Source organism: Mchenga conophoros, linkage group LG1 (genome assembly GCF_057382185.1).
Source record: "Mchenga conophoros isolate Kocher_MC1m ecotype Shallow Benthic linkage group LG1, M_conophoros_male_GT1.1, whole genome shotgun sequence".
Taxonomy (NCBI): Eukaryota; Metazoa; Chordata; class Actinopteri; order Cichliformes; family Cichlidae; genus Mchenga; species Mchenga conophoros.
Genome location: NC_140526.1, coordinates 8,747,929 through 8,763,678, shown reverse-complemented (window position 1 = coordinate 8,763,678; position 15,750 = coordinate 8,747,929). Strand labels below are relative to the sequence as shown.

The 15,750-nt window shown below is 38.4% G+C and overlaps 1 protein-coding gene across 3 annotated transcripts in view; it reads right to left on the bottom strand.

Annotated features, from left to right (window-relative positions):
* The window catches only part of thsd4 (thrombospondin type 1 domain containing 4), a 54,932-nt gene that overhangs the window by 22,269 nt on the left and 16,913 nt on the right, over window positions 1–15,750 (bottom strand). The window contains exon 1 of one of the 3 annotated variants that reach the window (XM_085248314.1): window positions 1,360–1,643. The exons of the other annotated variants lie outside the window; for them this stretch is intronic. Coding sequence (XP_085104440.1) covers window positions 1,360–1,431 — 72 coding nt within the window. The 5' untranslated portion in view covers window positions 1,432–1,643. Of the gene's footprint in view, window positions 1–1,359; window positions 1,644–15,750 lie in introns of those variants that run through there. 3 annotated transcript variants of the gene reach the window in all.

Here is a 15,750-nt window from a genome sequence, read left to right as displayed (position 1 = left end):
TGCTGTAACCATAATATTCTGTTTGGGGGCCTCTGAGACTTCAGGTGGCCTTTAAGAACTCAAAAACTGAATATGAGCTGATTGCTCTGTTGTCTCCATCTGTCAATTACTGTCCCAGTTTTAACAAAAATCAGCCTCAAAACATTCATTACGCATTATATATGCTTCACAGTGGGTGCTTAATGTAGCCAGTATATTTGGGGGTTTCCTCAGCAATACATTTATCAGCCAGTTTTATCAGGATGAAACTGACAATTGTTTTGCAATTATCTGTGAATGGCTTTGTGGCAAGTAAAATCATTGTATTCTACTGTTTTGTCAACATATCTGGTTTACAAAAAAGTCAAAATAAAACTATCTAAAGGAAAACTAAATATATGAATTGAGTTGATTTTAAATGTTGTGTTTGCAAGTAGAGCAGTGGGGTCAGTCTAATATCATATAGATATTCACAGAAAATACAGGCAAATAGTAGATATAACAGAGTTATTCCTGCACGAGGCAGTGTCAGCTGTCTTTATCCTGTAGTTATTGAGAATGTAAATTAACATCAAAGGGGTTTTCATCAATTCAGCCACGTCTTACCAACTGTTTATGTACTGATATATTATAATGTTTATTTAAGCTTGATAGGCATGTAGTTTAAAGTCATATAAAATTTGGAAAGACATCCTCATCAAGCCTGTTGGCACATCATGAGTTTACATTAACACCCGCAGGCATCTCACACTGGCCTCATTAATTCCAGGCAAATACAGGTGATGTAAAACCAGATGAGCTGATGCACAAGTGGTGACAGGCTAATGCAGGATGACAGTCTATCCTTAATAGAGCTTTAAGTACATCTTTATAGTCCCAAGACAGGCCTGACTCACTGAGTCTTCCACTAGGAGGGAAATCTAACTCCACAAGCAGCCAGTGAATGTGCTGTGGAAAAATAAACAGCCCAGAGAGCAAGCAGAGCCACAGTGAGAACAGCAATACTGTAAATACTTCCACTCAGTAGTTGGACCACAAGATCATGGGGCTATAATGACAGTTCAAGTTATGGAGTGACACTGCCCAGTACTAACTGCAACCACAGGACACTAGATGGAAAGAAGTACCAGGCTTACTTGCAACTAACTCTATAGATTTGGATGTTTTACTCAGACCTCTAATCAATAAAGTAAATAGCATTTCTCATGGTGACAGGCATGAAGCCACATATCAGCAACATATCAGCAACTGTAAAGAGTACAAAACAAACTGAAAAAGATGAAGAAATCCCCCTTCTGTCATGGCCAGAGTATTGGTATCAATGAAAATCGCCCCTCTCTACCAGGTTCCCCCAGGACTCAGAGGTGAGGCAGATCCTACCTGTGACCGCAGCTTCCCCTGCACACGCATGTGGAGGCAGACGAGCAGCAGAAGAGCCAGTCCTGACAGCATTCTCTCATGTGGGCACGGAAATGTTCAAGCGGTCACTGAGGCGTCCACACGGGTCCAGTGGCTGCTCCCGTCAGCCTCTTCTATACCGCTGTAGCTCAGAGAATGCCAAAAGAACCCTCTCACTATTGAACTGATCTCTATGAGCTCCCCTTGTAAACTGAGCTGGGGGAGGTGCAGCTGGGGGAGGTAAGGGGGACCAGGTTTTTTTTGTTTTTTTTTTAGAGGAGGGAGGGTGAGCGGTAGAGAATGAACTGGAGGGAGAGAGAAAAGAGATGAAAAGCAGGCAGAGTGTAAGAGTGTGGCAGCTACAACTACAGTAAATTGGAAGTTAGAGAGGAAGTTTTGAAGACTTTTTTTCAGTTTGGCAAAAAGAGAGGAAGGAAATTCTTGAGGGTCTAAAATGAAAGTGTAAGATAACCCGCAGGGTTATGTGCTACGACAGGTAGGCATGCAATCTTCAAAAGATGCCAAAAAAAGTCAATTACAGAATTACACACTTAAGTAGAAGTTCACCTTCATGCTTGTTGCTAATACTACAATGACACAATGCAGAAAAAACTTCACCTACAAGTGAAAAAGACCCCATATGAAAAACACATTTTGTTCGCGAACAACAACTCAAAAACAATAAGATTCTTGTGTCCTATTGGAGCCACATTGCAGCGCTGGAAGGATAACTGCTGCAGCCAAGAAGACCTGACTCATCATATGGTTTTCCTATATTGCACCACCATTGTTTCCACAACATTAAATCCTAATTCACCAGGACATTTTGAGGTAAGGAAGACACTCTTCATCATACTATGTGACAGTTGGTTTTCACATAATATAATATACACAGCACAAGCACATTGGGGCCGTTGTGGCTGGACCTATCGGAGCACAAAGAGACCCTTGCAAACACAGGCCAGAAATAAGCTTAAGATAATTGAAAACTTTTCTATTTTGAAAAGGCACATGGAAACCATGGAAACATGCTGCTGCAAATGGCTTATTGACTATAAGGTTATACCTCTGATGAGCAAACAAAGGTCAGACATTCTGTTTAATAACAGAAAGAAAAACTAAACTGATAAAGCCCTTAAATCTTGTGCCCAAAGTTCAGCAAGTTATTTCAAGACTTTATGTTTTAATATCTAACATATTGTTATTTATGTTGTATTGTGAAAGTGTGTGGAGACTGTAGGTATGAGTTGTAATTACTACAAACGACCAGTCACTCACTGATTCTTTGTTTTCAAAGATTTTGACAGTGATGTGTATTTGTGAGCCTTGTGATGAATACCATGTGACTACTTTGAAAACATGATATGTTTGCAAGAAACGGAATCAGACATTTATTCAAACAATCGTATCATTGTGTAACACAGCATTTTTTTCCTCAATAGAAAAAAAATTGAATTTAGTTCACAGTAAGGTATCACGCACATACCAACATTCAAAATTACATTATGACTGCTGCACATGACTTGTATTTTGTCCACTCACATCAAATGTTTAACTGCACAACAATTAAAACTACAGACTCTGCAATTTATGCCACTCCTTTTTGGGAAAAACCATGACACCTTAAGCTGAGGTGCGATTCTGCCTCACAACTGTTTAGTGTAAGGTGGTCATATTCAGATTCAGTCACAGCTGACTTAAGGCAGTTTCTGTCTCTTTTTTTGTTTCCGAAAATGGTTAGAATTACTTTAACGGGGGGGGAGGGGGGGGGTGGCTATGTAAATAGTAAAACTCAGTGACGTGAACATTTTCAACAGCCATTAGGTGTGCGCTTTCCATTCTGTCAGCCAGTTTCTTGTCCACATTATGCCGTGTGTTCTTTTTCTTTTGGTTTTCAGAACAAAGCACTCCAACATGCAGCTGTAGCCAAAAGCCCCTTCTCCTTCTGCTCCACTGTACAACAGTTTTGCTTCCTGTAAATTTCCACCAGGGGCAAGAAGAGAAAGAGCATTGTAATATGTTTAGTTATTCTCTACACTGATCACTTGGACTAGTGACATGCTTTCCTCAGAAGTGAAAGTCTTTTAAAAGCCTTTCAGTGCTTGATAGGAAAGAAATTTAACCAAATACATATATGTAACTTGTTTTAAAAGACTACTACAATCTCAGGAAATAGGAACAGGATAAAAAAAACTACACAGGTTTACACAGAAGAACTGAAAATGTTTATTTAATAAACTGAATAACCGGACACCAAGACTCGCTTTGTCTTGATACAACTAACTGCAAATTTGAAATGCTTTCAACAGCAGCTCATGCCTAATCTGCTTCCAGTAAAACTATTAGCTACTATGAAGCTTGGAACCTAAAATTTATGTGTGCAGTCACATGTTTTAAGTGAGCTGAACAGCGTGCCAAATATTTGCTTGGTAATGATATGTATTTTGGCAGTATTCTTAATAAATCACACCCTTCCACCACCTTCTTTTTAATATGCTGTTAAACTGTTTCACAGAGCTAGGCACTGAGTGCAAGGAGGACCAAGAAACAAATATCTGCACACCTGCATCTGGCTTCGATTGTGTTGGAAGTATGTCAGCAAACACACACATGCACAAACACACACACACACACACATACACGCACACAAAGTATTGTATTGAACCACTCTAACTGTAAACACAGCTACTACTTCCCTAACCTTCCCCTTTAGTTAAAACTTATCTTCTCCTTAAAACTGATCGATTTCCAGATTTGCTTTTTTTCACCATGGGCCACACACATACAGTACATACCATGAACCAGCATGTACATCTTGCACAGTAAGCAACCAAGTGACAATAATCTCTCCAGTCAAGCACAGCTGCAGACACATAGGATGGGAATGCCCCCTTTCAGCAGCACATCTGTCATGATGAACATACAGACATCATCTTCTTCTCCCTTGATGTTTCTCTTTCATTACGGAGGCATAGCCCAGAGGTTGGACAGAGCCAGACTGATTCTCCAGTATATCCCAGGATCCTTCCCTCTACAAGTGGGTCAGCTCTGAAGCAAGCTTGGCTTAAGGCGACTGATTCCTCCAGTTTCCAGCCCACACACGCCAGAGTCATGCTCTACTGCAGGTGGGCTCAACATTACTGTATACTGTCAGAGTCCAACAGACACATGCTCATATAACCCTGTATTCAGCTTCTGTTCTTATTCTCTGTCATGTTTTTAATTTCTTGCCATTTGCTGTTTGGGTGGTATTTAAATCTAAAGTTAAGTCGCCAAAACTTGACAGCAAACATTTTTAGCAAGTGTGTCGTCAGGGACTGTCTACCTGACAGCTGTAATATCTTTGTTACTACTCTTTTACACTTACATCATTCTTTCCTTGTGTTACTTTAGAGTAGAAAGAAGAATACCTGCAGAAATTCAACCCCTCCAATGATCTTTATAGACCTCTTGTAAACACTTTACACTGATTTTAATTTGGTCAGTAAAAGTCAAGAAAAGGCAGAAAGTAGGAAGGAGAGAAAACATCATCATTTTGGTGCATCTGGGATACATATTAGTCAGCAAGGCCAGACATGTAGGTCCCATGATTGTTCCCTTCAAGCAATGTGTTTGACTGAAGAAGGCAGGTTTGGAGTGGAGGAAGGCAAGTTAATGAATAAAGCAGGCTGAGAAGGGAGTTAGGATGGGAGGGGCAAGGTGTGGCTGAAGTAAGCTGCTGCTTCTATTTGTCCTTGGCCTGTGATGGACAGACTCTGCAGCTGAAGTTATATTCCTGCCACGAGCTGTGCAAAGCCAAGTGTAAAAGTCTTCACTAAACACTATAGCAGCCATTGTCAAACATTAGTCCCTCATCGTTGCCTGTGCTGTTTGAATTAGCATAATGGACTACGTGTCCTCCTACGTGGCTATCACTGTAGCTTGATGCTATACTGTACATCTACTGTAAATGTCAGAGGTAGTACCTGCATTCATGTTATAGGTTCATCTTCTTTTGACTTGCTCAACTCCACCCACTTTTATAGTTTATAGTTATAGTTTATTTATTTATATAGCACATTTTATTACAACAGGAGCGTTGACCAAAGTGCTGTACAAAAATACAACACACCTAATAAAATAACTGTACAAGAATACAACACACCTAATAAAATAACTTAGAGTATTGAGATAGCAAAACACCAAATATGAATTAACAAATAACTCTCATGCTGTAATAAAAGCCAGTAAGTACAAATGTGTTTTAAGATAAGATTTAAAAAGATTGACAGTAGGAGCCTGTCTGATGTGTAGGGGTAAATTATTCCACAGCTTAGGCGCTATGACTGCAAATGCTTTTGTGTAATGAAATAAGATTTGATGTGATAGAGTCAAAGTTTACTTTGATTCTTATAGGACTAACCTAATGACATGTTGCCATACTAGATGACAATATCAAATTGTAGTAAATAATATTTCTGCAGATATATAATAATTTGAATTCAGTGGGTCAGTAAAGTCAGTAGGGGGGTGGGGTGGGGGTTGGTTCCCTGTATTTTCTTATGGAGCAATGGGAAGCCTCTGCATGAGCAATCACATTCCAAACAAATACCTTTTTGCTTTGATAATATCAATACCTTTATCTGAGACAGATGAAGATAAAACAGAAGCTGCAGACGGAGGAATGTAATGTGGGAATGATGTATTTTCATAGTTCTTAATTAGACCCTCCCTGTTTACATCATTCAAATGCAACAGCCCAAAGTCTCTAACGAAGGATTCCGTAAACAAACTTCACAACGATATCATTTTTTAAACCAGACTTTAAAATACAAAGCCTGAGGAGATATTAAATCAAAGCTCTTCACAATATGTTCACATAAACTACCTTTCTAAGGGCTCCCACACACTGTGAGATTTCATGCAACATCGATGATTTAATGCATGCTTAGTGTACTATAATAATACCTAGTGAATCACACACTACAATAACAGTGACAGTTTGTCTTCCTGCTGTGTTCTCATCAGTACAGTCACGACAACAGCTGCTGTCAAACATAAAAACAAAGTTCTGCTGCCGCAACTACACTAGACTTCTTTACTTCTTTACTTTAATGGCAAACATGTTTTTTTTTTCATATTTTGTTTGTTGTGAGTTTTTTGCTTTTCACAATTGAATTGATTGTTCAGTCTTTCACATGAGTATCTTCATTTTTTGGCTCTGTCATAATTTTTTCCCAGATAATCTTTGGTGTCAGTGTCTTTAAACAACTTTGAACCTCTCTCACTAACCTGGTGATTATGATGTACCATGTATGATGGACCACAGTTGTGAAACCACAGCCAAAGATATTACTATAATTCTTTTATTGTCTTGTCTTTTGTATGAGGCAGCTCAAAACTGCACAGTGTTTATCCTGCTTAAGTGATAGGTGAAGAAAGCGTATAAGAGTTTTTGATAGCTAATGTCAAAGTCAAATGAGTTTATACATCTGCTGGCGGTGTTTAATTAATAAAGCTGTTAGAATTAGACGTCATCAGATAAAATCGTATTCACGGTGGAGTTTGACCCTGAACAGCAAGAACCTGGAAGAGAGCACAGAAAACCCATACATACCTATTCACACCTGCAGTTCTTAACTTATTTTAAAATAAGTCCTCCTGACCACATATTGAGTGCTTGAGATCACTGACATTCCAAACAAACCGATGAGGCATTAAATGTCCTCAACTGTCTCTTCATTTGACAGCCACCCAGACAGCAGCAAATTACTGTCAACAGCCGTCTCTCTGAAGAAGACCTCTGTGACTCCTGAGTGCTAAAAATACAGTTTTGTATCCATATAGTATAGCCTCATAAACCTGTATGGGAGACCGGGAGATATTAGGAGTCATTGCTCCATTTGTAGTTCAACAGGTTGTTTATCATCCATCTAATGTACCATACATTAGCTAAAGCCCACTCATTGCTGTTAATCTGTTGTATCAGCCAATTATCCCCCTACCTCCAACAGCCTTGTTTTCCAGCTATTCCATTCCTATACAGAAACTCCAAAACTATTCAAAGCTATTTAGAAACGTTAGTTTCTATCTGGTGTCCTCCTTAACCAAACATGTTGAGCCCACAGCTTAGTTAGTGGAAGGCAAAGTGCCAAACTGTGAAAAAAAAAAAGCATCACAGGCTGAAAAATGAGACCAATATTAAATCTACAGCTCAGTAGATACAGAGAAACAATGTGGTTCTATAAAACCAATTATGTAAGTATTTAGTATATAAATGATAATTTCCTCATAAAAGTCAACGTTTTCCTTAGTTTTTGGTTGCTTATCATATAAAGTTATTTATCTACCAATATCTAGGGAAGGTATTTTAAGAGGAAAAGTGCTTGTACAAATAGTTTATTTCTGCTGACACCCATATTTAATGTGCCAGCCCAGATGTTGTTTAGCTGAGCTGTGAGAATATGATCAGGAAATGGAAGTTCAAACACTTTTGCTCTTCCTGTGGTCATATAGCCCCATGTGGAGGCTAAAGACTCAGACAACACAGCAACAAAAGTCTACAGCTAGTCCAGCAGCTCTTACAGTAACCTTATAGCACTGACACTGATGGTTACTATGTTCAGCTACTCAGTTTAATGTGTTAATATGCCAACTTCTCTTAATTTGAAGTAAACAAAAAGCCCTCGATTAGCATTCATTTACATTTGATCATGAACTAATGGACAAATTGAAATGTCCTGTAAAAGTTAAGGAAACCTATTATATAATAAAATTGCCCACAGTGGGCGTTAATGAGTATACCAAATTTAATGCCAATCAAAGCAACAGTTGTCTGAATATGATGGCAAAACATAAAAGAATCACGAACCACAAAATTATTAGTCACTCTAGGTATCAGCCATGTAATTAATGTAATTCAATAACTGCCAAGACATTTTCTTATTTAAAAACCAAACAAACCTGACCCCACAAATGGAAAACCAAGCTAAGGTTATCAAGATTCTATCTGAAAATGTCATTGCAACTCCTCACTTAACCAAAAGTAAAATACAGGAAATACATCAAATGGAGATCCCATCAAATGCAGACACTTTTCTTTCTCACAGCTTGATTGAGGCCCAAGGTTAAATACCCCCAATCTCCTGAGGAAAGACTTTATGAGCTGTAGCAGAAACCAGCAGAGACCAGGAGAGACGTGATGGAGCAGAACAAGTGTCTGACCCCGAACCTGAAGTGCTGAAGCCTGCTGAAGCTCCACAGGTCACACAGAGGCAGTAACCAGGCCGATGTGGGCCAGTTAGAGCCGGTGGGGGGCAGCAGGGGCCCATTAAGATCCAGGAAGCTGAGGCCTGACTAAGAAATTAATCTGTCATCTCCCTCACATCTTTATATTCATTTGTCTTAACTGTCATCCAACTGGAATTTCTATATCCAAGACCCCTGACAGCAACAAGTGCCATAACAAGTGTCTCAGTAACTCTGGTAGGTCCAGTGCTGTGGCTGTATACATGAACCTGACGTTCCATTCCCTGTATAATAGAGCAAGAACCTGTGTCTCAGGAATTTTGTAAGAAATTTGTGTCTTGTTTTCTGTACATTTTATGCTACATTTTGTTTAAAAAATTGAAAATGCAGAGTTAAAAATGGAATTACAAGCACATTTCAAGAGCTTTGTGTCTGTGTTAGGAGAGACACCTAATATAAAGCCTTGACAACAAAGGCAAGATGGACCACTATACACCATAACGAACTGAAATACACAAAGAAGTAAACGCAGGCCCAACCACACCAAAGAACCAAACAAAACAAAAAAAACATGGATACAAAAACTCAGAACTGGTTCAAAGTCCCAGGAACTTGACAGAAGCATCAAAAAGCAACACACCATGCCACAATCTAAAGAAACAGCTGACAAGCATAATTCACACCTATCAGTCTGCAAAGGGTTTGGGACTCCAGTGAACTACACTGAGAGCCATTATCTACACATGGTTAAAACTTCAACAATGGTGAATCTTCCCAGCAGTGGCCGACCTATCAGAATGATTCCAAGAGCACATCAGCGACTCATCTATGAGGTCACAATAGAACCCAGAACAACATCTAAACAACTGGAGGCCTCTCAGCTCTCAGTTAAGGTCATTAAGGTAATTCTGTTTTCTACCAGAAAATCCTGGATGATAGTGTCCAGCCATGGGTTCATGCCCTGAAGCTCAAGCAGTGATTATAAAGACACTAGGAAGTCCACTACTGAATGAAAGAAAATTCAGGGTCCAAGTGATTGTCCATAATCATATCCAATTGTGATGCTTTGAAAAGACATTTAAAAACTTAATGTGCTTTTTTCAAGTTTTATATTAAACACTTTAACCTCCATGCCAGGTCATACACCATGCTGAAGTATCAGAAGAGCTAAAAGTAAGAATTTCATATCATATCTTTTGACGTATGTCTATTAGCTGAAGACAGGCTCTGTAACCATGCAGTGAGTGATGACGGGGAACACCCTATGAGTGTGCAGCTGGGGCTTGTACTGACAGAGATGGGATTGAGGTATCTCTGCCAGTCTGTGCCAGGTTGGCAGCATTGCAGAGCTCTCATCCCCTTTTTAACAAGTCTGTCTGTCCACTACAGTTGGGGATGCATAAAACAGATGCAGCTGTCAGAGTAAAGAAGTGAGGAGTGGCCTTGGCTGTTGTTTGATGAGTTTTGGCCTGAGCCATGCTCTGGGATCTGGATGCTGGGAAACATGCCAGTCAGGGAGGAAGGCCATTGCTAAGACCTCACCATTGCACCGGGTTGGATATCCCATAATTCTGTCATCTTCATTAGGAAAGAACAATTCATCAAAACCTGTACTGGAATCTGCCTGGTCAACCTTTCAGTTCTTATCAGCAAACATTAATCCTAAGAGAGACCAAATCAAAAATATTTTAAAGACCAATACGAGACATAATCAATTTATTGTCCACACAGATCAAGAAAATTTAAACTTCAGCTTTCAGAACTGGATTTCCTGATTTAGATGGTTCCTGCCTAACTGTGTTGAACGGCAGGGAGTAGTGCAAATCCACTACTGCCTCTGTAATAGTTTAGAAAAGATAGATTTTCTTTCCTCAGGTGGGCCCACCACCATCAGAAGAAAAGTGTGTGGTCAGTGATCGCCCTTTAAAAATATACACACCCTTCTCAAATGCACTTCCTCAGTATAAAAAGGAGAGAACTCACAGCTGCACTGAATTCTCAACATAAAGGGATCTTTCTTTCACTGTTCATCTGAAATGAGTAACTACATTCATAGGACCTGTACTTTCCCATGTGCACATGGCACATACAGCTCATTGGAAATATTAAATGTTTCGGCTTTTAAAAGATAAAGGTGATCGTACAAAAACTTATCAGTCAGGATATTAAATGTCCTTAACAAGTCAAAAATTCTGATCATAGAGACATAGTCTTATAATTTTACCAAAATTGTTAACCAGTTTCTTAAACTATTATATATGTCACATGTAAAGTGTTAAACAGTCTAACCTAATCCCTATGGAACCAAAAGAACCTTTTGATTACATGTCCATAGCCATTTATGTGTTAATGTCCTGAACAATGACTAACTGTTTAGCTTGACTTTTCTGTGTGGAGTTAGCATGTTCTCCTCATGCATGAGGACTCCTGGAGCCCAGCTTCCTCCCACAGTCTAAAGACACGCACGTTAGGTTCACTGGTGAACCTGAACTAGCTGTAGGAGTCAATGAGAGCATGAATGGTGTTCTGTGTTTCTCATTTATCTTCTCTTTCCCATCGTTTGTATTTTGTCCTTTTTCTTTAATGGTCTCATTTTTTTTCTCCTTCTCTTACCCCTCACCCCAGAGTGATCACAGTAGATAGCTGACGCATCATCCAATTTAAAAGAGGTTATTTCTCACTACTGTCACCTGATGCTCGATCATACGTTATCATCTGATTGTTGGGGTTTTCTTACTAATATTGTGGGGGGCTCTAGGAATGTTGACCTATCCAGGATGAATGAGACGAGAACTGGAACTTAGGCTAAGTAAATTGCTGGATGGATACTGTAAAAACAAATGGAAAGCAAGGGCAAGAACAAGAAAGTAATCCTGAAATCTGCCAAGCACTTTACCATACAGAACAAATGATCCATGTGAAGCCACCAACCAAAGGGTCCAATCTCTGGGGCATGTTACCCACAATAATAGACTGACCACTAAACCCACGAGCGGCATGCGTTAAGCCTGTAACCAAGCACATTTCCAAAATGTTATGCCATTTTAAGTGCACATGCAGCAAGAAATTTCAATATAGTCAGTGAATTGAGAATAAAATACCATAAATTTGTCCAATCAGAAGAAAATAAATCATAATCAATTAGGTGTTTGTCCATCAGGTTAAAAAATATGTGACCAAGTCCAAAGGTCAGAGGAAGAGAAAGAACAGAGGAGGGCAGTTATATGCATAATATCAAAGATGTCATGGACCACAGTAACTATGAACTGTGTGGTAAAAGGCCATGTTTTCTCTGTAATCAGTAACAGATCATCACCACAGCAAGCGCATAACTTTTATGGTTTGAATATGGAGAGATAAAATAACAAACTCATTGAGAGACATTTCCTCCTAACCCAAAAATATAGTCCAAATGTTATGAATTAATTTTTCATTATTATGATTAAGTGTCAAAAATTTGCTTGTGGTCACGGTTGCAAACCACAATGAGACCAATATGAATTCCACAGCTAAAATTACGTCCAGACACTAGTGCAAAGGTTTGTGGGGTTTGTTTTTAAAAAAAAGAAGAAGAAGAAAAAAAAGAAAAACAGCTCAAGATTTAAAGAGATATTAAAGAACTGTGAGGTAGTGGTTGTAACATGGGACTGTAACAATGATTTAAACTCATGACTTTGTTCCCTTGCTCTTCCTGACCGCTCATCTCTGTTGTTACATGTCAGGGGTGGGCAGCCTTTTCCTCCTGCCGGCCACGAGGACTTAGATAAAGCAAAAAAGCCATAAACTGGATGAATCAAAATGTAGGTAAAGGTTACACTGAAACTGTTATTAACGTTACAATAACCCAAATGCTATTTTGACAGTTAAATTGCCCTACATCTTGCCAACTATCTCATGCACTACTGAATAGGTCACATATAAAACACATTGCACTGGAATCAAACTACCAGCAGCAGAGTCGCTGCAGTAATCTCCCTAGAGATTGCTCAGTATAATGTTGCCTTGAGCATAATGCTAGGGGTTATTTTGATCCTTTTTCAGTATGTGTGAGATGGTCTAGTTCCAGCACAATGATGCACACATATTCACACACAGCTTAAAAAGAGAATTTCCAACAGAGGGAAGGTTCACTCAGTCAGAAAATAGACTATAAGCCTAATAATAATTAATTTAAAAAAAATCACCTGAGGCAATAATTTGCGCTCCTCATTCTACAAAACGAAGAGCTTGATGTATAAAACACCATGTATCATTTGAGAAATGTTATATTAATTTATCTTGTCAGGTGTAAGAGAACGTGTTGGGGTAGTCAATCAATACTGTAAAAAAAAAAACTGCCCAAGTTATCCAGTAACAATCCATATACAACAACGTATGCAAGTACTTTTAATCAAGCATCATATTTAATTAAATGTGTTCTTCTTATCAAGCTTTATTCTATTAGAATTTAAAGGAAAATAATGTACTTAGTAGGGCATGACAATTATCTAACAGCTCCAGTTACAAGTACAATTATTTATACAATAAAAGTAAGAAAAATTCATAAAATGTAATGATTGGATATAAATTAAACAACTACATGAGTTAAACTAAAAATAATTAATCTATTAGTTATCTGAAAAAAATGGGATAACTGTTTGAGCCCTTGTTTAAAGGAAAACATAGTTTTAGATTTGTCACTTTTCATATTTAGTTTAATTTTTAAAAAAGTAAAAAAATTGATACATTATCTAAAAGATCCATAAAAATGATCCTACAGTCCTGTATGAAACATTTGCTCCAACTCAACTAAATACAACAACAATATTCGGCTTTCACTTTATCTCACGATTAACAATAATTTATTGATCTAATCATTGGTGTAATATGCATGAACCTTGGACTTTTAGTGATATTTACCGATGCCTCCCCCTTAATGAACCCATTTTTAATGCAGGACTTGAGAGTATTTATAGTGCTTCAGGAAACACTCTGAACCCCTCTCTCATCTGTGGTATCATTTGCTAAAATGATGAATGCTTTAAATATTTACTTTGGAAACATGATACACAAACACTAACTATAAACAGCAAACGTTACACATAACAATTTTTTCCTTCTCGAGAATAGCACACAGTTGGACAAATACCTTTTTTCTCTGGTAATGTGCTTTGGACGTGTTGAAAAATGTACAACAGTAGTATGTGCTATGTACAGACGGGCTCTGACCTGCTGGATCGACTAAGTTTGAATAACTGGTGAAAAATTATTGTATGATTTGGCTCTCATCCAAATACAGAAGCATCAGAGTCTCTGGCAGAGCTCTAGGAGTATATCCGTAACACTTCTCTGTGCCTTGGGGACAGTTTAACAGTTTGTGCAGTAGCTTTGTGTGAGATATCTTCTGATTAATTTGGTGTCAGAGTCTTTTTCTTCACAGAAATGTAATAAGTATTAAGTTTACTTTATATTAATTTAGTCTAGTCTAGCAAATAGCCAACGAAAACTGTTTGAGACAAAAGAAAGTACGCAGATTTTGATGAGACAAAGAGAACACGGAAAACTGCAATTAAAGAAACACAGAGCTTTAAGTGGTGCTATAACAACCATCCAAACACAGACCAAACTCAATTTGTTAGAGCCAACATTTCCCATATGAGCTAAAAAATAATAATAATATCCATCTTGGCCTGCCATTGTTGTTGTCTTTTTGGCCTTCCCATATGGAAAAGAAATAGAAATGACTTATGCCAAACATTTGGGGTTTTTTTATGTCTTATAACATTTACTTGTCTCTTTCAAAAATTTCTAATGTAATTATCAGAATTAAGTATTTAAAAAAAAGGTTTGTGTTTTTCTATTCCATGTGGATTACCATGGAGAAGCAACTGAAAACAGCAATGAATGTATGAAACATGTCGTAAAATACAATCTGGTATTTAACTCTAAAGCGCTCCTGTTGTAACTTTCAATCATGCAGCTTCAATCTCCAAAAAAACTCAGCAAAGTGGCAATAATGTTATGTATTTCAGAGGTAACACATTACCCACTATCACACCAGCACGATTGACATTTCCTCTCCAATAAAATGCCAGAAATAGTATACATTATAATGCGTTTTAACAGGAAACAATGCATGGATATCCAAAATAGATATAGAGTGAATGGCAATAAAAATATCATTATTATCATCACCAATCTGGGTTTTAGGCCAGTTACTGGTCAGGTATGGAAATGTTACTTCCATACTTGACCTGACCTTGCAGTACTCTCTGCTCATCTATAGAGCATAGTAGTTGGTTGGCTCCTGGGTCCAACTGGGCTTTTAAAAGCAGAGCAGCAGCAGAGCAAACTAAATCACTGAGTAATTTGGTATTTTGATCTGTTGCTCGCGTTAAAAAATAGATGAGTAGAAAGTTTTAAAATTTTATGTTGAGTGGGACTTAATATCCTGAGCAAACCACTGAATATCAATAGCTATGATACGTGACTCTAGAAGACAAGGATCAAGTTAGAGGATCACATTTATGTCAGCAGGACTAATCCTGTGGGGATCAATACAATCTCCATCAGAAAAAGTCTTATTATTGAAATACTTGACACCACTAATACATTTGACTTCACAAACATTGTGCTACTGATTTGATTTTTAATGTATTCTACTTAGGGCGACCGTGGCTCAGGGGGTTGGGAATCGCATCTGTAACCGGAAGGTCGCCGGTTCGATCCGTGGACTCTCTGTCCTGGTCATTGTGTCCTTGGGCAAGACACTTTACCCTACTTGCCTACTGGTGTTAGCCAGAGGGGCCGATGGCGCAATATGGCAGCCTCACTTCTGTCAGTCTGCCCCAGGGCAGCTGTGGCTACAACTGTAGCTGCCTCCACCAGTGTATGAATGTGAGAGTGAATGAATAGTGGTATTGTAAAGCGCTTTGGGTGCCTAGAAAAGCGCTATATAAATCCAATCCATTATTATTAAAGGTTTTTAGGTTAGTTTTTTTTTTTTTTATCAATTAGTTATTGCAGCATTTTGACAAGCTACAGGGTATCATGTGGGTCAAGCAGAGTGCATCAAACCAGCTGACTATCAGCTGATCCAAAGAGGTACCAATGATGACTGACACTTCAAACAGTCTGTTCAAGCAGCCAACTTCCCCGCGATTCCTT